Raw genomic sequence first — 22,111 nt, forward strand, 5'->3', positions numbered from 1 at the left:
CACTCTTTTCATTACAACTTACGTCTGCAAAGTCGGATTCTAGGATTTTGAGTACTTTTGCTGGACTTACAGTTGGTAACTCTTGGACAGATATTCTATGACACAATCCTGTCAACTGTCCTGAATCTGCAATCTGTCGTTTTTCCTCCAACAACACCCCATCCTAGATCAGTTTGGACTGCATAGGGTTCACCCTTTCCTCCTGCGATTATCTTTTGTGGTACCAACGCCTCGGGACAGTCATAGCCTATCAACAGTCCAACACCAAATTCCTTCAGCAGGGACATTTCATGAGATATGACAGATAGGTGTTCCCATTTGTTGGCTGTTTCACAGGTAGGTATGCGATCTCGATCTAGAGGTATGTCGTCTTTTGTATAAGCTGGAGGTAGATCTAATATGCAGTTTGAGTGGAGTCCTCTAACTCTCAGTCCTTTGACTCTTTGACTGTTCACCAATGTGTCTCTTCCTGTCATTGTGGTGAGTTTGAGTTTCACTGGTTCTGTGGCCACTTGTAATTTCTTGCAGATTTCTTGATCAATGAAGGTGACGTCACTCTGGGCATCCAGTAGCGCATAGGCGTATACCTTCTTGTTCTTCCTTTTAGGATTTGAAATACACACTGGTACAACCATTGACGTGCCATTGATTTCTCTTTCTCTCACTCTGCAAGAGAATACTGTCGCTTTATTTTCTTCCTCAGTGTCCTTGGGCATTAAGAGTTTCTCTTTCTTTGGACGTTCTTCATGTAGTGGTGTAGGATGACGTCCTTTACAAACGCTGCTAGTGGCCTTTTTCTTGCATTCTTTAGTAATATGGCCTTTTCTTAAACATCCAAAACACAGCTGATTATCAAACACAAACTTCTTCTTTTCGTCTGGAGACCTTTCCTTCAATTGTTGGCACTTATGTATGGAGTGATTCTCTTCACAGAACATACACTTGAAGGTAGTCTGAAGACTTGTCGGTTCTGACTCTTTACTGATCCCAGTAGTGATGTTGAACTTGCTCTCATGGGCATCTGGACCTTTAGTAGCTGTGTTGGTTGCAAAGCTAGTTGCTCTTGAGCGTCTTATCTCTCTTGTAGGCCTTTCTTCTAAGGGTTTTAAGACATAAGATGCTGTTACTGGATTACACGCTATTCATGCTTCCTTATTGACAAATTCAGAGAACTCTTTGAAACTTGGGAAGTTTTTGCCGTTATCTAACTGTTCAGTCACATAGCGATTCCATCCAGAAGCCACTTGTTCTGGTAGCTTGGCTAGCATCCTGTGGTTTTCTAGATAGTCGTTCAATACTTCTAGTCCTTGAACATGTGGGATAGCATTGCTGCATGCTTGCAGGAAGTCGCCATACTCTTGGAGCTTGAAGTGTTCTTTAGGACCTATTTTGGGCCAGTTTATCAACTTCTCTCTGAAAGCTCTTTGCACCAAGAAAGGATGACCATATCTTGCATTTAATTTTTCCCAAGCTTGCTTGTAGGTTTCTTCATCTTTCCTATAGAAGTTACCTTCAAGAACCCTTTTTGCTTCTCCGCCAGTATACCGCTGGAGGTAGAATAACTTGTCCACTGGACGGGAGCAATGATGTTCAATGATCATTTCAAAACTTGCCTTCCACTCTATAAACTTCAGTACATCTCCGAAGAATACAGTAGGTTCCGGAACAGGAAGTCTAGTAAGAAATATTCTCTGAGGTTTCGTCGGGTCAACAGTTGTAACATCCTCGTGATGTCAGGGCAGGGCTGTGGAACGGACAGGTAGGCCTAGTGGCAGGGTAACGCACTGGCTGACGACAACCACCACCAACAGACTGAAGTCCCTCAGGGCGCGGAGTCTAAGTCCCAGGCTGCCCTTCACCAGGGCCCCTGATGGTGGGGATGGATTTGACGCAACCAGGGACCAGGTCGCGGCCCCCGAGACACCCCAGCTGCGGTAATGGCCGCCACCAATGGCGTGTAGCTGGTGAGAATGACAATAGTGTAGTCAGACAAGCCGGGTCAATAACAACGGGACAAAACAGTACAGAACAGTAGACAGAGAATCACAGGTCACGGGCCGGGTTCAGCAACGGAAGGTCAGATCAAAGGGAAACACAGAGTCACAAGCCGAGTCAGAATACCAGAAGAGTCACGAGCATATACACAGAGCTGTAGCAAGACCAAGACACAAGTGCAAAGAGCATGTGCAGATCCCAGGCTTATATGTACTCAGCCACGCCCCTCTGGGGGATGGACCTCAGAGACCTGAAGGCATAAAAGATTCCCATCATGCTCAGCAGAAATCCAAGATGGATGCTAGCACATGGAGTAACAAAACCTCTGGGAAAAGGTAGGACCTTGACACGTGACCACTGCCATGACATAAGGGAGTTGAATTATCTGGTTCTCTTTTTCCACTTTGTTCTGAATCAGGTGAGTCTCTCTTCATTTCTCTCTGAGCAGGAATGGAAGGACTATGACTTATTTCTTTACTACATGCTAGAGATTTCCTTCCATTTTCCTGGGCGTAAGGAAGAACGTAGGAGTCAGCTTCTCCACTTAGTACTGATTTGGATCTATGACTACCCTGATTCGTATCCTCTTCGTGCACTCTGAGTCTGGCTTCTATAATCTTAACTTCCTTCTGCCTTTCCAGACTTTTCATTTCAGCTTCCATTTTATGGCGCTGAGCCTCCAGTTCGGCTTCCATTTTATGGCGCTGAGCATCCATTTTATGGTGCTGAGCTTCCATTTCCTGGCGCTGAGCCTCAATGGCAGATTCCATCTCAACTTCTGCTCTTTTGGCAGCGAGTTGTTCAGCTAATTCCTTTCTTTTGGCTGATGTACTTGAGAATTCTGTTATGTGGCTGGCGCTTCTGCTAGTGATGGAAGTCACACTTGAGATTGTGGTTCCTCCTAAGGACCTAGCATAGTCTTTCATGAAGAGCTCATTCATTCCCTTTCGTGCCTTGACTTCATCATAATTTGCTGCAGATGATAGTTCTCTCATAAGCATCACTAAATCCCTAGTGACTGCGGTACATGTATCCATGTTTCTTACAGTATCCTGGGAGGGTGTCAAGGACGACCGCAAGTTGACATATGCTGTCATAAGCTCTGACTCAGAATCTTCTACTGTCTCTATTATTTCATTCAAATTCTCCTTTATGCTTTCTTGTTTTAGCTTTCTGCGAATGTCTTTGATGTATACTTTCCACCTCTCATACATTCGGGCGAACTTTTTTTCCTTTCAGTGCTGCCTCTTGCTCCAAATTTTCTAGCAACTTTTGGGTCAGTTTTCTGTCCCGTGATGAACGTCTTAGTTCACCTGTTTCAGCTTTATTTGTTTGGGGTGAGACTACCGTTACATTGCACCTTTCAGATTCAGACAGGTTCTCTTGCTCTTCACCTTCTACCATATCTATCATTGCATCTGCTAACACTGGGGTGGCAATGCTAGGCTCAGCCATTTCTGAATGCTATAACAATTAATATGAATAATAAGGACCTGTCACTTTAAATGCAATACTAACAAATGCAAGAATAAATGACTTTCACTTTACATGTAATAGCACCAAAACACAGGCAATAAATGAATTTCACTTTAAATACATCAGAATTATATACTATAACTGTCTCTTTTTATTAAAAGTCTGTATTCTCTTGAGCACAAAAATGTCTCTTGCAGAAACCTATGTGCATAAGTGAGTAATAAAGGAAAGCTCTGACCTTAATTGGAAAGCATGATACCGTGATCTGAAGGTTGCAGAAACAAATGTCAGTCTTAAAAGGAGACTTTTCTTGATGCGGTGACTTGCGATGCTCTGCGGTGACTTGCGATGCTCTGCGGTGACTTTGCGATGCTCTGCGGTGACTTGCGATGCTCTGCGGTGACTTGCGATGCTCTGCGTGAACTCTCTGGTTGCAACACGTGGTCTCTTGATGGATAGCGGTGCGGGCACTCTAGCTCTGGACTGTGGCCCTCCCCCCCATGCATCTCTTTCTCTCTCTAGGGGTGCAGGAGGTTTGGCGCTCTTTCTCTGACTGTCTTGCCTTTGCCGTTATGCCACTTTAAGAGTTGGCTGCAGTCTGACTAATGCGCAAGTGCTATGGCCTGTACTGTTGTTCCGCTGAGGTGTCTCCGCATGGTGGTATATGTTGGCGCTCTGTTATTCTAGTGTACTCTTTACTGTGCAAGTTGAGGAGCGCTGTTGCTTGACCTCTGAGGGTAATAGTTCCACTGTGGCAGGCGCAGCACCCTTTGGTGCCTAGTGCGCTGTGGCATTAGAACAATTATGCAATTGCTGTTTCTTTGTTTGATTAGACTGACTTTACTCTGTATTTCCTCCAATGCCGCTCTATGGATGCAGTAGGTTTAAAGAGCACACCGAATACTTTAGTTAACTTCTTTAATAACTTCAATCTTCTTCATATTACACTGCTTACAATGGCTTGTTTCATTTATCATACAGTAGCTTATTTCTTTCCTATTACAGTGGTTTGATTTGTTAGCTTATCTCGATAGGTTCAATAGATTCAATAAATTTGTTCTGTATATTTCGATAGATTGATAAATTCACTTGGATTTATAAATTCGTTATATTCGATAAGTTCGGTGGAACTACAAGTATACACATACAACAGTTTTTAGACACAGATCTACCTGCACTGTTAAACCATAGAGGAACACACAAGTGCATTAAATACCTATTTGGCCTTCTGTACTTCCATGGAGCTTCTCTGATTGGAACTTTGTCTATTTCCTCCTCTGTCTGGTGAGCATGTGTCTCTAGAAAATCCTAGTAGGGAGTTTTACACAGGCATAAATGTGAAACTGGCTGGGATTGGTTAAGGCTCTGTACAGTGTGAGGCTGTCTGTGATTGGCTTAGCTCTATACTAACTCTTAAAGGCATATTTTCCTTTTCTGCTTCTGCTAACACAATGAATATATAAATGTCATATAACAATCAAAGACATAAATCACAGCAATGATTCTGCTTTTGGCTTTAACATGTGCACATATATACTGTACTGAGGTTATTGGCAGGTTTGGTATACACATATATGTGAACCATATTAACAACCTAGGACTGGTCTTAGCTGGCCAGCTACATCGCCACCGTGACAAGACCAGACATCGCCCTAGCAGTGGGAATACTTTGCAAGAAAGTCGCAACACCGTGTCAACACGACTGGAATGCAGTAAAGAGGGTAATGCAATACCTAAAGGGAACAAATCGGATGAAGCTGCGACTTCCAGCATCGTCAAACCCAAAACTGATTGGATATGTGGACGCCGATTGGGCTGGAGACACCACTGACCGCAAATCTACAAGTGGTTACATCTTCCAGTATGGACAAGGAACCATAAGCTGGTCTAGTCGGAAACAAGTGACTGTTGCACTCTCTTCAACTGAAGCGGAATACATAGCAGCAGCACATGCATGTCAAGAAGCCATTTGGATTCGTCAACTTCTACTAGACATGGGACTGAATATGTCACAACCCACACCCATCTTTGAAGACAATCAGGGATGCATAAAGCTTACACACTCTGAGAAGATTAACCCAAGAACCAAGCACATTGATGTAAGATATCATCTGCTCAGAGACATGCAAGAACAAGGGGTTATCGACATCCAGTACTGCCCATCAGAGGAGATGACTGCAGACGCACTCACCAAACCTTTGCCAAGGGAACGTCATTGTTTTCTACAAAAGAGACTAAATGTCATATAATTATGCACATGCCGTTGAGAAGGGGTGTTGGGAATGCAACAGCATGTACTATAATGTACTATATACAGTATTCTGTGGTAATATCACTTGACCAGTAGATGGCACTGTACGCTAAAGGTTACTAGTTGTATATGTGTAAAACTTGCTGCTTCTTTCTTCTTCTCTATCATCTCTTCAGGAAGTAATATGTCTGCTGTTATACAGTCTGCTGAAATGTGCTCTGTATGTTTGTAACTTAAGCCACACAAGTAAAGCCTGAATTCTGCTATCACTACCAGTGTCTTCTATAACACATAACCAACAGTACTAAGAGAAACATGAAGGACTCAGAGATGGAGAACTTGCTTGTACAGCACCCTGGGTTTCAGTATAGCAATGGGTAATTTACCAAATTTTTTGATCCAAGGTGATATTTCTAAAGAAAACAAAAATCGAACAACTAATCTTTAAACTTGAATAAAGGTATGCATGCTTGCCTAAATGTGCCAGCTGTAACAACCCAATATATGGAACCTATTACTGTATTATGAAGTATCAGGTCTTTGACATGTCATGAACGTTGGCTTCTTCTTCTCCCTAAAATTTCCACTTGTTTTCTGCACCATCCTTGCTCATTTCTTTGTTTCCTTCTTTGCTCTGATCCTTTCCACCTTCTATGTGCCCCTTTCGCCTTCCTTTCCACTCTTATGCACCCTATATATTTCATTCTATTCCCTCTTTCCTATCTAGGATTATCACTGTACATCTCATGCATTAATATGTGTTCTTGATTAGGTTTTTCTTTAGGTGCAGGCTTCTCACCATACACCTTGCCATCTCAAATACATTCCTGATGTACACTGCCAGAAACACAGACAAAGATCTTCGTGTTTGGATGCCAACAAGTTTTTTAGGAGCTCAGCTCTGCCATGCAATATAGGGCACACATGAGCATAATACTTTTACTGGGTTAAAAGTGACCATCTCATGTATACGAAAATGCAGACAAAATGGATGATCTTTCAATTTACTGATACATAGACAAAAAAGGGGCTCCCACACAATTCCTCTTTTCCCTCTTCAAGGTCTGCAGGCACTTTAAACAAGTCTTTCAGCCTTAACAACCTTCCTGTGGTTCTTCTCTGGACATCCAGCTCCCTTCATCTTTATTCCTTACCTTTCCGCTTCCCACTACCATTCCCCTTCCTCACCCACCCCTACCAATTCCAATACCTATCTTTTCTCACACCACTAAAGAACAGACTACATCAGACAGATATGATACGATCCTGGCATCTATGTACTTCTCAACTATGCAGAACCCATATCCTGAACCCACCCTTGCATATTCATACTAGGCTACCCCCTGTCCTTAAGCCTACCCCACCAGATTAGTTAATATCAAAGCAATGCCAAGCACTCTGGTGAAATCACAACTGTCTAACTCCATCCACGCAAGGTCAATACGCTCACAGATAAATGCCATGTAACTGTTTACAGCTATCAGTGTATGACTAGTATGACCTGTACCTCTAATATAATGTTGTAATGCCCATCTTCATCTGTGTGGGTGTTGTATTTTTTATGTTTATTGTTTTTTTTTTTTTTATAAAACCAATAAAATTTTTTACAAAAAAATTAAAAAAAGTTACCATCTCTGCTCAGCACTAGTGCTCTTACGTACATGTTATTTTTGACAATGCTCCTGCACATCTTTATGTTCTTTTCTATTGGCTTTTTTGTCTAGGCATGTTGGTGTTTCAGCTGTTTTTGGTTGTTCATTAAACACCAATAATGTTAAAACTATTTAAGAATATCATTGAAACAGTAGTAAACTCTGCTATTCTCTTGTACCTTCAGGTAAACCTATAAAAAGACTCACCTGTAGGTACAGTGAATATCTCCTAAACATGCACCGTTTAGGGGATATTACTATGTGTAGCAGCCAGTGGCATCAACATTGAAAGAGCTGTGCCACGGCCATGCATACCACTCATGAGCACAGGAAAATGTAATCGCAGCTCACCCAATTAAACAGCCCCTCAAAGGAAGTCCAAATGAGGATGGAAGCCCTGTCAACGTTGAGGGCTTCATTTTTATAATGTGTCCTAATGTGCTAGTATGCGATGCAACGACATGAGCCTGTGGGGGGACCACTTTAGTTTTCTTTTTCACGGTTTATTACCGCTTTAACTTTTGTGTCTGAGTATCTGACATGGGGATACCCATATCATTATGTTTGCGTTATACACTAAATAAAATGAGCTCACCATATTAAGTTGCAAGTAAACCTTGCTGTTATTCATTTACTGTATCATTGCATCATTTGTGGAGTGTTTGGCTTTTTTTTTCTACTGGTTGTTGACTTTTTTTGATCTGCCCCCTTATCTTCATGGACACAATACTGACCACCTTCCAAAAAATGCTAGCTGCCTGGCTATCTTTGGTGTCATTACTTTGAGACCCTGATACAGATCAGGAAAGTTAGAATCAACTCAGAAATCCTAGTTTGCATTCATATTCTGTGTCAGTGACAGTGCTAATACATGATAGCCATGGAACTAGCATTTGCAGGATATTGCCAGTAGTAACATCTATAGTTTTTTTTTTTCAGTACATTTTCTTTTAAGTATTGAAAGCCCATGGCTAAAAGTTTAATTTAAATACATCACAAAGAAATTGAGATCTGTAATGTCTTAATCCCTAATACCATCAAGACCTAATGTGCAAAGGCAAAGGCTTATGTCTTATTTAGTATTTGTGGTGGGATCAGAGCTTAGCGGTCTCCTTCGTAATTGCTGGTTAAAACCAGCAGATGCAATGTAACACACAGCACATCACACTGTTTACTTGCTTTTCTTCTTTTTTTTTAAACTTTATCGGAATGTTACAAAATGATATTCAATTCATATGTATTCACCACAATGCGTTACAATGTGGTGTACTGTGTTGCAATGTGGCATGATGAAAAAAGCACTGCGTGTCCTACTCTTTTTCAGTGCACACTACTGTACATGTGAACTGAACACACAGGACATAAAGCAACTTGCCTTGTCCATGCATTGGACCGCACTGGGCAAGTCTTCCCAGTGTAACAATACACACCTGGTATGAATGTACCCTAAAGGAGATGGTCTCTATTATGAGTTTGTTCCTGAAATCCTTTGTAGCTGTACAAAAGCACAAATGAAAATCAATAAAGTAATTGATTTGCTGACGTGTTGTTTTTTTCCCACTCTGTAATCCTTTACAAATTAAGTTTACAAGGGGATTATGCAGTGCCTAATATAGCAGCTGAAAAGTGCAAAGTTTCCACATAATTGTCTTACTATAGTAAGATATAGGTGCTTTAAAATAATTTACAAAGTCAAGGAGAGAGTTTAAAGGGACATGTTAAATATTACAGTTTTAGCACCCTCGTGTGTACATAGATGGTGAGTGTAGCTAGAGGCTTGGTAGAAGCCTGGGTTTGAGTCAGAGGGTTTACTTCAGGTCAGGCTGGATTACTCTACTGATCAGTCCTCTGGTACATCCTCCTGGTTCTAGAAGCTTGGAGAAGTTTCTAGAAGCCAGTAGGTGAAGGCCAGGAGATGCTGATCTGCATATTAATGAGAGCCTGACCAATCCCAGGCAGGAGGCCCTGGCAATGTGGCAGACTGGCCCATAACTATGAGACAAGCCTGGCCAGCAGGGGAGTCAGGTCGAAGATGGGATGCTGATGTGTGCTGCTGTTTAGCCTGTGAAGAGACCCCGGAGAAGGGGAGGTTCTGCCTCCAGGCGGGAGGTCAGAAGGATGGAAGCAAGAAGCTACAGAAGGAGCTCCACTGTCCTACAGTTTACTGAGGAAGGAGAGCCTGTTAGCCTGGAGAGAAAACCAGCTCAGCAAAAGCAGTTTTTTTCCAAAGCTACAGGACACAAGGACAGTGTGAGTACCTCTACACCCCCAGGGCCTACAGGAGAGAGGGCTGCTAGGTCCTATACCCAGCCAGTTTTCCCTGGGACAGTGCTGCAAGCCTGTACTAGAATCACTTGCTCTGGGATACTCTTCAAAAGACAACCAGGTAGATGGGTAGTTTCTAGCTGAGGTCTGGAGACGTTCACTTAGAGGGGGCCAAGAACTCCTCACAGAGACTTTATTACTGGTCCATGAAGAGACTGTTGCCACTCCAGAGGGAGAAGAAAGTCAAGGATTCTACATTTTGTGAAGTTTGTCCTCAAAGAAATTAGTTTTAAGTCAGATTGGACATCCCATATACCCCTAGACCCTATCAAAGTTGTTTATCCCCAAATAAAACAACAAAAACAAGCCCATAGACTGGTTACTGATTCTGAATGAGAGTTGGAAAATGCATATTGACAGGCTGTGCAGAGAAATAGGGGGACCCAAAAGCAGCGCCTCTCAAGGGGGAAGCGGTACACAAAGAAAGTGAAAACAGAAAAATAGTACTATAAATATTGAAACCCTAAGTGGGTCCATTTGTAAAATGTTAGTTAGATGAATGTCACAAAGATTCATGCAGGCTGCAGGACTTTTCCCCATGTTTTCCATAATGTATTAGTTTCTATGATTGTTTGTCATCTCCATCTGGTGGCCAATATGCAGTATAGTTTCCTGCAATATCTCAATGAGAATTTATAATGAATTTTGGTTACTAAATGGAGCTGACAATCCTAGGAATTGAAAATACGGGGAACATTCATGCAGCCTACACAAATTCTTGTGGTATTCTTCCAAACAATGTTTTATAAATAAACCAGGCCATTTTTTGCAATACGGCGCTGCGTCACTTTAACTTACAGTTGCACTGTCCTTTTTTTCCCACAAATGGAGCTTTCTTTTGGTAGTATTTAATTGCCTGTGCACTTTTTTATTTTTCTGCACTATAAACAATACATTTTGCTATTAAACATGTTCAGTAAAAAAATTAAAAAAATCTAATTTTGTCATACATTTAGGACAATATGTATTCTGCTACTTGTCTTTGCCTAACAAAATTTTAATACGTATAAATTAATTGGTGTACGTGAAAGTTATAGCGTTTACAAATGGTGGTATATATAATGGAATTTTTTTTTTTTATACTAGTAATGGCGGTGATCAGCGACTTATAGTGGGACTGTGGTGGGCATTCTGACACTGGGTGGGAACTGACTACCTGTCATTGTCATCCCCAGTGATACTAATACAGTGATCAGTGCTAATAAAAAGCACTGACAATGTACAAATGTGTGTTTTACTGTGTGCTGTGTGTGTGTATTTTACTAGGGAGGCATAGTGTTTTGTATGGCTCTGCTATGCTTTGCCATACAAAGCAGCGTGCTGGAGCTGACGGGAGAGATCGGTATTGTTTACATACAGACCTCTCCCCAGTCAGTATTACTCAGCGATCACCGTGTGCCGGCGGGGAATCACCAGCTGTTGATAGCTGAAGCCACCAATGGCGGTGCTGGTAGGGTGCCCCCTCCCTGGAAATACAAAATCACATATATATATATATATATATATATATGTGATTTTGCGCAGCCCTGCCACCATGTAGCAGTAGTTCTGCTATAGGGCAGTCAGGAAGCGGTTAATGCTGCTTTGTGTTTACTAATATAACCTCAAATGTATTTTTAAATGCCAGCAGTGTACACACTTTAATATGACCTGGTCTTCAAGGTGGGAGAGGAAACAAAACTAACACTTAGAAACATTTTTGTGGGATTTTTTACGTGCCCAGTAGGCAAGTGGTTAATAGCAAAAAGTCAAAAATATAGTTTTTTTTTCTTTAAATTGTCGGTCTTTTTTTGTTTATAGCGCAGAAAATAAAAAACTCATAGGCAATCAAATACCACTGAAAGAAAGCTCTATTTGTGGGAAAAAATAACGTAAAATACATTTGGATGCAGCGTTGCATGACCACGTAATTCTCAGTTAAGGTAACACAGCGCCGTATCGCAAAAAATGGCCTGGTCAGGAAGGGGGGTAAATCCTCTGGAGGGCAAGTGGTTAATACATATATGCTTGCAATATCATTCATAGTTTGTTAAAGATATATATATATATATATATATATATATATATATATATATATATCTTCTGCCCACACAGGTTCTTACAGACTGCACATTATGTAGGTTATTCTATGCAATCTTTTCAATTAGCAACTCATCAGGCAAGCTTGAGCACTATGAAACAAACAGTGGATCTAAAGGAGACTCTCCAATCTGATTTTACAGCATATGACCAACTTAAGTTGAAACCAGACCATATCAAAGAAACACTATAAGATCACATTCTTCATTCATACTCTTTGATTATAACGTGCTCAGTTTATAAATCCAATATAATTCCATCTGGAGTACTGGCCCATCCAGGTCCCCCTCTTCATGGATGCCGTAATAGTGAGCAGTTATGATTTGCATTCCAGAAATGGCGTGCTATTGGTGAGGTAGGGTTACCTCCTTCACTTCCCTTGTTCACTGTGTTTACCAAACCTGATCCGAATCTCACATGAGGTTTGTCCAATATATGCCTGTCCACTAGAACACCTGAGAAGATACACCACATTTCTGGAAGCGCAGTTCAAACAATTTGATTAGATTTTTTTTTGCAGGGATTTTCTCCCACTTCCTGTTTTGGCTCTGGTACAGGAAGTGAAGGTACATCTTTCCAATGGGACACATATGGCCAAAAATAAACTGACCCTCCCTTACTCTATCCAAAAAAAAAGTTTGAATTATAGTTAGTTATAATATATAATTACTTTACACAAATGCTAGGGGCCCCTCCAACATATAGATCAGAAAAAGGTGAACTGCAGGTTAAATGCACCTGTAAAGGAACTCTTGACTAAACTCACAAGTGGTCTGAAATGAAAGCTGAATGTACTTGAAAGCAAATTGCTTTTTTCCCATACACACCAAACCTAAATGTGCCAAGGGACACCGGTAGTTTTAAAATCTGCCTTATAAAATGCTGTCACACCCTTCCCTGTGCTTATGTAAATGCTGACTTATTGTTAGTGGAGAAAAAACTTCCATTCCACAATGCAATTCTAAGTGAATGAGCAACCAGTCAGTAGGAGCTCTCCAGTGGAATTAGGCACAAAAAGATGCATACGTACCCAACGTTTTCTAAGACACCTTTAACCCCTTCGCACCTAAGGGTAAAACAAATCTAAATGCCTAAGCACAATTTTGCAACGTTGACATGTGTTAGTAAAACCGTACATATCATCACAACTACTTTGTACATCCAGGTGAATTACACCATGTTTTTTTTTTAAGACAAATTGGGCTTTCATTTGGTAGTAAATGGTAATGGTTATCTCCTGATTTTTTTTTTATTATCAAAGGATACCTGGCCCAAAATAATAAAAAAATATTTTTTTTATTTAGCTGTGTGTTTCTTGTTAATATTATAACCTACCACCAAAGAACAACCCAAAATAAATTCTCCAGCTCTTGATGATCGCAGCGATACCATATATGTGTATGTTATTTGTTGTTTGTATCCGTAGTACAGCCCAGAAACAATAGTGCGCATTTTGTTTTTGTCTTTTTTTTTTTTTTACCTAAAACACTCTGACACTGACATTGACATTAACTGACACTGATACTAATTTTTATTTAAATTCTGACCTTTGACCCTGACCTTTGACCTTGACCTTTGACCCTGACCCAAACAATAACTCTGGCACTGAAATAGATCAAACCTTGATCTAGGTATTTTTTTCTTTATTTTTATTTTATTTTTTAATATTTTTTTTTTTTTTTTTTACAAACACTTTTTTTTCTCTCTATGCCAGGAGTTAGAGAGATACAATGTATCTCTCTTCTCTATTCATAGAGAGAGAAAAAAACAAGGGGGCCGGGCTGTGCAGTGACTGATCACTGTGATAGCCAATCAGAGGCAATCATAACGATCATGTGACCCAGAATCGGGAGTCCCGGGTCCGATTGTTAGAACGGGATCCGGGGCTCTCAGTGACACCGCGGTCTTTGTACTGGGAGTGTGCTGTGTGGCGCGCTCCCAGCACAAAGACAGGTACGCAAATTTGTGGCCCCACGGAAAAAAGCCCAGTTCTGTGAGGCCGCATATTTGTGTGACGTCGGCGTCAAGGGGTTAACCAATAACTTTTAATCAGGATATAGCAACTTTACATGAGGGTCTAGATAAAATAGAGCAGCCAAATAACAGATGAGGGTTAATACTGAAAAATGTAAAGCAATGCAAATAGGATGACAGCGTAGTGGCTATATGGTTAACACTTCCTGCAAAGTAAAACAAAAAGCGCACCAACCTTGCGCTTTACCTCCATAAACTGCGATTTTATTTAAAATGAGATATATGCTCACAAACAAAGCAGCAGTAAAACAAGCATTTAAAATCCTCAAAGGAACATTGAAGTGCAGGATCTTATACTCTTGTTTTACTGCTTTGTGAGTATATACCTCATTTTAAATAAAATCACAGTTTATTGAGGTAATGCGCAAGGTTGGTGCACTTTTTGTTTTACTTTGCAGTACTGGTCAGGCTTCCCCAGTCTTGTTATGAGCTGCACAACCTCTGATCCATTGGTGGACGAACTTCCAGAAGTGGTCTATCCACCATCCACCCTTGGTCTGGGTCCCTGAGCGCAGGAGGTGTTGCTTCTGTTTCCAATGGTTAGCACTTTTGCCTGGCAGTACTATGGTCGTTAGTTTGATTCCCAACCACGGCAACAGCTGCCTGGAGTTTGCATGTTCTCCTTGTGCTTGCATGGGTTTCCTTCCACACTCCAAAGACATGCTGGTAGGTAAATTAGCCCTAGTATTTGCGAGTTAGGGACCTTTAATTGTACACCCCTTGAGGGTTAGGGACTGATGTGAATGTACAATATATGTATGTAAAGAGCTGTGTAAATTAACAGCACTACTGTATATAAGTACTTATAATAATAACATGGGAGCTAAAAGTATGCAGGCAGCTTTAGATATTTGGGAAACTTTTTATTGATTGCGGAGTCACTCGGGTTCTGATGTGACAGTCCCCCCCCCCTTTTTTCTGTCTCCTCCCACATTTTTACTCCTCTTCTTTTTCCATCTCTTATCTGGATTTACTTCTCTGTTTCTTACTTTGCAGGTATCGCAGTCTGTCGCCGGCCCCTCTGTCATGTAGATAGGGCATATTTTGCGGCATTTGCTTTCACCGCCTTTTTCTTGACCCTTGAACATTGCCCTGCCTATTTCTACTCAGGGAAGTGATAACTTTGTCTCAGTCATCTCCATGCATATTTTTTATCATTGGTTTCTGGCTAATGATACAATAAAGCTATAAGGGTTTGCTGACGGGGACGACAAAGGGAATGGCCTGTCATATCGGTTTACTACTCAATTACAGTTCAGGGTTTGGCAAACATAACAGTCAGCTGTAACACTATTTGGGAAAGGCCAATGGTATCCACGATCTTCCTTGATGTCTAGTCTTTTATCCAGTTTACTTATTACTATAATCCTCCACTAAATCTTTTATCTTAGTCTTTTAATCAGGGGCGGACTGACAACTCATGGGGCCCCTGGGCAATAGGGGATCATGGGGCCCCTGTGTCCTTGCCCAAACTCAAAAAAGCCTATGAAAAAGGTACCAGGGGCATCTCATGGGGCCCCCTACTGACCCCGGGCCCTCGGGCAGTGCCCGAGTTTCCAAATGGTCAGTCCGCCCCTGCTTTTAATATTGTTTTTGACTGCACAATTTGCTTTATTGAATGGAAACTCCTATAGTTTTGTTGTCTATTTGTAATATTCTTCAATCAATAATCACCTATATTTCTCTTTGAGCATTTCATGCTACCACTGTTATTCTGTTTGTAATATTCAGATTTTTCTCACAATAAACTCTTTATGAAACTAATATTATTCATGGAAGATACTCACTAGGGAGAGGACCTCTGTGGGAATTGAGGATGGAGATCTGAGTATCCTTGTACACAACAGATGTAGCAATAGCATGCAATGCCAAGCTACAGCAAACAAGGCTAGCAGACCATCAACATGCATTAAAAAGGGTATTTGCTCAAAAGTTAAAACTGTAGTTCTACTATTTTACAAAACTCTAGTACTGCCACATCTTCAGTATATCATGAGGTTTTGGCCACCAGTCCTCAGGAGGGATTCCTTGAACTGGAGTGAGTCCAGAGAAGGGCTACAGAGGACTGGAGGACCTCAGTTATAAAGATCAACTACAAAAATTAACCTTATTCTCCCTGGAGAAGAGAATCAGAGAATAAGAGGTGATATGATCACATATACCAGGCATCACTAAATGGTGAACCACGGTCCGAATGCAGTCCGAATCAATGTCCCATCCGGATTGCTGCTGTCCTTCCATTAAGGAGCTGTTCTGCCCAGCAGCTATCACCCCCACTGCTGTCATTCTTTCAGAGCCCATAGCGGGGAGGCATGACATTCCTGGATGGAGGGTGGGGGCTGCCTGAGTTAACAAGCAAGTGATTGGTTGCTTCAGGGATTCAGGGCAGTCCTAGCAACCAATCACCAGTTTGCAGCTCGTACCCTCTGTATGATTCAGCTGTGTCTTCCTGTGTGTGGTCCCTTCTGACCTGGCTCAGAACAGCAGTGGGGGGAGGTGAGAACATTAATGTGGGCTGTGGACATTAATGGAGGAGCTGAGAAAAGTAGTGGGGAGGGGGGGTAGAGAAGGACTGTAATGGGCGGGTGTTGAGGACAGTAATGGGGCTCTCAGGACAGTAAAGAGAGAGTGGTCTGAGGACAGTAATGGGGGGGTCTGAGGATAGTAATGGAGGGGGGGTCTGAGCACAGTAATGGGGGGTCTCAGGACAGTAATGGGGGGGTCTGAGTAAAATAATGGGGGGTGCTGAGGACAGCAATGTGGGGGATCTGAGGATAGTAATGGGGGGTCTGAGCGCTGTAATAGGGGTGTTGGGGACAATAATGGGGGGTGCTGGGTACAGTAATGGGAGGTGCTTAGCACAGTAATGGGGTTCCCAGGACAGTAATGGGGGGGTCTCAGGAAAATAATGTGGGGGGGGGGTGCTGGGTCAGCAATGTGGGGGGTCTGAGGATAGTAATGGGGGGTCTGAGCGCTGTAATGGGGGTGTTGGGGACAATAATGGGGGGGTACTGGGTACAGTAATGGGCAATGCTAAGGACAGTAATGGGGGTCTGTGGACAGTAATTAGGGGGGCTGAGGACTGTAATGGGGGAATGAGGACTGTAATGGGGGTGCTGAGGATACTAATGGGGGGTGCTGAGGACAGCAATAGGGTCTGAGGACAGTAATGGGGGGGTCAGAGGGCTGTAATGGGGGGTGCTGAGTGCTGTAATAGCAGGATGCTGGGGACAGTAATAGAGAGTTTTGAGGACAGTAATGGGGGGGGGGGGTCTGATGACAGTAATGGGGTGTCTGAGGAAAGTAATGGGGGGTGCTGAGGAAAGTAATGGGGATTCTGAGAACAGCAATAGGGTAGGTCTAAGCACTGTAATGAGGGGTGTTGGGGGCTGAGAACTCTTAAAAACAGTAATTAGGGGAGCTGAGGACAGTAATGGGGGTGCTGGAGACCGTAATGTGGAGGTGCTGGGGACAATAATGGGGGTTGCTGGGGACAATAATGGGAGGGTACTGAGGACAGTAATGGGGGTGCTGGGGACAGTAATGGGGGAGTGTGAAGACTGTAATGGTGGTAATGAGGACAGTAATGGGTGGGTACTGAGTACAGTAATAGGATCTGAAAACAGTAATGGGGGGTCTGAGGAAAGTAATGGGGGGGGTCAGGGGACTGTAATGGGGGCGCTGAGCAGTGTAATAGGAGAATGCTGGGGACAGTAATGGGGGTTGCTGAGGACAGTATTAGGGAGGTCTGATGGCAGTATTGGGGGGGCTGAGGACACTAATGGGGGGTCTGCGGAAAGTAATGGGGGGTACTGAGGAAAGTAATGGGAGGTGCTTAGGACAGCAATGGGGGAGGGTCTGAGGACAATAATGGAGGGGTGCTGAGGACAGTAAAGGGGGACGGAGGACAGTAATTGAGCAGGTTTGAGGACTCTTATGGGGGTGCTGGAGACCATAATGGAGGGTTCTGGGGACAGTAATGGGGGGTGCTGAGGACAATAATGTGGTGGGGCACTGAGAACAGTAATGGGGGGTGTTAGGATTTTAATGGGGGTGCTGAGGACAGCAATGAGGTCTGAGAACAATAATAGTGGGATCTGGGGACAGTAATAGGGGGGATCTGAGCACTGTAATGTTGGGGTGCTGCGGACAGAAATGGGGGTTGCTGGGGACAGTAATGGGGGGTGCTCCGGACTGTAATGGGGTCTATCTGAGGACTGTAATGCCATTAACTAAGAATTAATGGCACCCCAACACATTTGCTAAAGTGTAGTGCATTTCTCTGTTGGTCGGGAACGCATGCAATTTACATTTGTTCCCCAGCCACAGAGATGTAAACCTAGCCTAAGAAGAGAGGAGGGATCTGTGTCATCGCACAAACATGAGATTCGGACTTCTGCAGGAGGAACATTTTACTAACTGGATCTCGATGAATTTTAATTCAATATCCTTGACATACACAAATCTTTCACTGGTGACTCTAGCATTGGGAGTGAACTGTTTAATCTAAGGTCACTAAAGAAGACACAGAACCACTCAAAGAGGCTGGATGAGAAGCAGTTAAATCACAAAGTGGAATTGAAAAGTGAAAATAAAAAAGAAATCCTGACATGCACGTTTTTTTTTAATAACAGAAGATACCCTATTGGTCTCTATTGAATGCTGATGCAACACTTCTATATTTATTACCTCTCACAGAAATTCAACTGCTTTCCTCTACAGAAGCATGGAGTCATATTTGTTCAGAATTCATCCAGCTTCTAGTTGTTGGACTGAGATGCTGGCTCAGGGATAACAGTCATGTAAATTCTGGTTCCTATATATTTTTTAGCTGTGTCACAAAAGTCTGACACAAATCAGCCCCTACTATAGCCTTTCCCTTTGTGACAGGCTACAAAGTTAGAATTTGCAGTCTGATCAACGAGAGAGGAAAATCAGAACATGCTTCCCTCTGCCTGTATAATCTGGTCATGTTATCTCAATAAACTGGAGCTTATGGCTTACTTTCCAATGATAAAAAAAGGGTGCTTTTCATAAAATTTATACTGTTAGGGTCCAGTTGCACCTTCATGTTCTGGTGCATTAACGTGTTGTGTCCACCGCTATGTTAAGGCAGACAATTCATTTCACAAATCAAGGGTCTCACTAAAACACACACATGAATTTCCTGCAACATGTTTCCACATTGACATTTGTTGCGTTTTGCTGTAATGCAAGCGTGAAGGGACGCCATGGGGTATGTTACAGCTATGCATTGCAATGAAAGGCCCTAACTGTATCTTTTGGTATGCCAGGGATTTATTAATGCAGATTTGCAAAGTTACTAAAAGGTCCACTTTTATAAAAAATCATTAACTTTATATTTCCAAGTGTATTAAAAATAAAATCAAGGTATAGGTAGCTGTTCCGGCTTACGAATATGATGTTGGTTTTAACCACCTCCCGCCTGCCATATAGTACAATTAAAAAGGTTGGGAGAACCACAATCGGGCTCAGGGTAGGATTTCTGCTGCTGCTCCTAATTTTGAGATATGGATTGCGTGCACGCCGGAAAATAATTACACGGACAACTGTCCAGTACAACCACCTTCACATCATCTCTGTTTATTGCAGGGCGATGCTTAACCTTTTATACATAGAAAACAATAGAGTATACGTCACTATTACGTATATACAGTCACATTCTAAAAGGCACATTTTGCTTGGTTGAAATATAGGAGAAATGTAGAAACTTGATGCTTGCTTCTCATCCCGTTATCTCTTTTCACTCCCCTTCACATTCCCAAAGTCTAAGTAAAGGGTCCTTTCAGTGCGAAGGGAGGGGTTGAGAGCATCGCTCTGAGCAAAACAAGTTAAGGAGGACTGCAAAGCCCAGCAGACAGTATATATATATATATATACTCACAACACATATATTTAGAAATATAAAAAAGTATAAAAGTAAAAATGTATAAAATGTATATTTTAAACAGAAAACAGAATAGGCATTTTACCAAATCCATCACAGTCCCCCCTTAAAATGACTATTTTACTCTGTCCCTATAAAGCCTAGCTCATCTGTCCTTATGTACCTTGGAACTCTTTTATGCTGTACGTTAGACAAGTGATGACTATTTCATCACCTCCCTTGCCACAGACTTTGTACATAAGGAAGTCAGATGCTATCCCTACAAAATTGTGAAATTTCTGTTGACAGGGAGGGACTGTAGAGGAGTGAAAAGTTTATCCTCTTCCATCGCAAGGGGGTCGTCCTCTTCTTGATGGAGAAATATAGGTGTACTGTTGTCTACAACCTTGCTTATTAACTTCTTTACAAATGGTAGAATACAACATACAATCAGAGCTAAAAGAACTAGAATTATTAATACCGTTACCCCTATTTGGGCGAGCACTTTTTGCCACCCACTCATCCAACTAAAATATTGATCCCACGGGTCTGAGATACCTGAATTCTTCTTCAGCTCCACTGACAGATCTTCTAATTTCTTTATAGCCAGAGTAACCTTACCATTCGGGCCAGTATTGTCAGGAATATATGTACAACATGTTCCGGTTCCTTCTATCATTTTACAGACACCTCCTTTTTCCGCTAAAATCATGTCCAGAGCCATCCTATTCTGGAATGTCATGTAGGATGTAGGGGCTAGCTGGTCAACGATTCCTTGAAGGGCATCCCTGGTGTAATTCACAAACCTCTGTTGGTTGTAGTATATGTAATTTATCCAATCTACATTTTTATTAACAGTTATCATGGGAATCAGGGATTCAAAACCTGCTTTTACCTGGTCTCTGGCTTTGAATTCATTAGGCACCCCCCTTGGGACTCCAATGGCGTCTATATACACATGTGGGTCAAAACTTCCGGAGGGAGCTGTCCGCTTCCTCCTGTGCCTAGATGCTAAGTCAGTGTATGTGTCAGGGGTATCTTCTGTTAGGATGTGGAGAGGCATAATGACCTTTGCAAGGGCACACTCACCAGTCCAACTCCCTTCCAATCTGGTTCTAATCTTTTGGTCCCCACAAATCCAGTATATGTCACCGAGAGACTGAGTCTGATTCTGCACCTTAACCCCTGGAATGTTGCTGTAGGTGGAACAATAACCTTCTGTAAAATTACCCAGAAACCTCCCTTTGCCTTTGTGATTAGAGTAACAGGTGTAATTCCCTGGATATATAGTAATACCCTCTCCAGGTTTTGAGCTTTTAGTAACCATCGGATATTCCTTCTTCCATTTCTCACATGTGGAATGGTTAGTGGATGTGTTGGTGAACAGGCTGAGGAAACATTCCTCACTGTCTTGCGGGATCTGGAGAGGGACTGTACCTAAATGTGGCCTGGCACTACCACAGACATAACAATTACTTTTGTTATGCTGGCTGGCACTGAACCTCATCCACTCAAGCCACAAGTTGGTATCAGAAAAACCAGTTTCTGCAGCCATAGTGTCCTCAAAGGTGGGATTTGCTATTGCCACCATGTCACCTATGGTACGAATGGTGGGTCTAAGGGGATTCACCACTGGTTCTGATGAGCGATACATGTCTTTTAGTTGAAACCTTTCCAGAGAACCAGTTCCAGAAAAGCTGGTCCTGCCTAACCAATAGATACCTGCATCACCAGGGCCAGGGTTCTCTATATTTATGGTGAGCCTTTCCCCCTTGGTATTACACCCCGACCTCAGAAACTTCATACGGTCAATAAGGGACGTCCCCTTTCCATCTTTCTTGTTTAGAGCACTCTGTGGTCTATATCCCCAGGCTGTTCCCGTATTCCATCCTACCGATCCCCAATAGTCACAATTCTGTCCCCAATAATCATCCGTGACACATATGTATATTTGGTCACCACCTTTTTCACATACCCGCTGTGCCCAGTTAGGATCTGGAATGCCTTGGCACCAAGCAGGAAGTACACTACAAAAATCAAAGGTAAAGGTGGCTACATGAGTGTTGGATGAGTTGTACCAAAATGTGGTAGCGCTATTTACCTTAGTGATGGCTACATGTTGAGCACCTGTTTTGGTGATAACCACCTGCTGGGCTTTTATCAAACTTATTAAAAAAAGGATATACAACAGAATCATCATGGTGTAGAAGACGCCTTTTCTTCAGGGGTTGGGACTTTTTTGCAATGGGAGGCGTGTATCCAGGTGTTTTTCCCTTCTAGCTTGACTGATGTAGCTGTGGTCAGCAGAACTTGGAATGGTCCTTCGAATCGGGGATCAAGTGAATTTTTCCTTGTAAATTTCTTCACCAACACCCAGTCTCCTGGCTGAAGACTATGAGTTCCCGAGTCTGC

At 42.3% G+C, this 22,111-nt stretch overlaps 1 protein-coding gene across 1 annotated transcript; it reads right to left on the minus strand.

Moving 5' to 3' along the window:
- Positions 1-19,400: 19,400 nt before the first annotated feature.
- On the minus strand, positions 19,401-22,111 carry LOC149435314 (uncharacterized). The gene has a single exon (XM_089662800.1). The coding sequence runs from the start codon at positions 21,897-21,899 to the stop codon at positions 19,980-19,982; it is 1,920 nt and encodes a 639-aa protein (XP_089518926.1). The 5' UTR covers positions 21,900-22,111; the 3' UTR covers positions 19,401-19,979.

This window comes from Staurois parvus, unplaced genomic scaffold (assembly GCF_062004578.1).
Source record: "Staurois parvus isolate SC_StPar_1 unplaced genomic scaffold, SC_StPar_1.0 ptg001545l, whole genome shotgun sequence".
NCBI lineage: Eukaryota > Metazoa > Chordata > Amphibia > Anura > Ranidae > Staurois > Staurois parvus.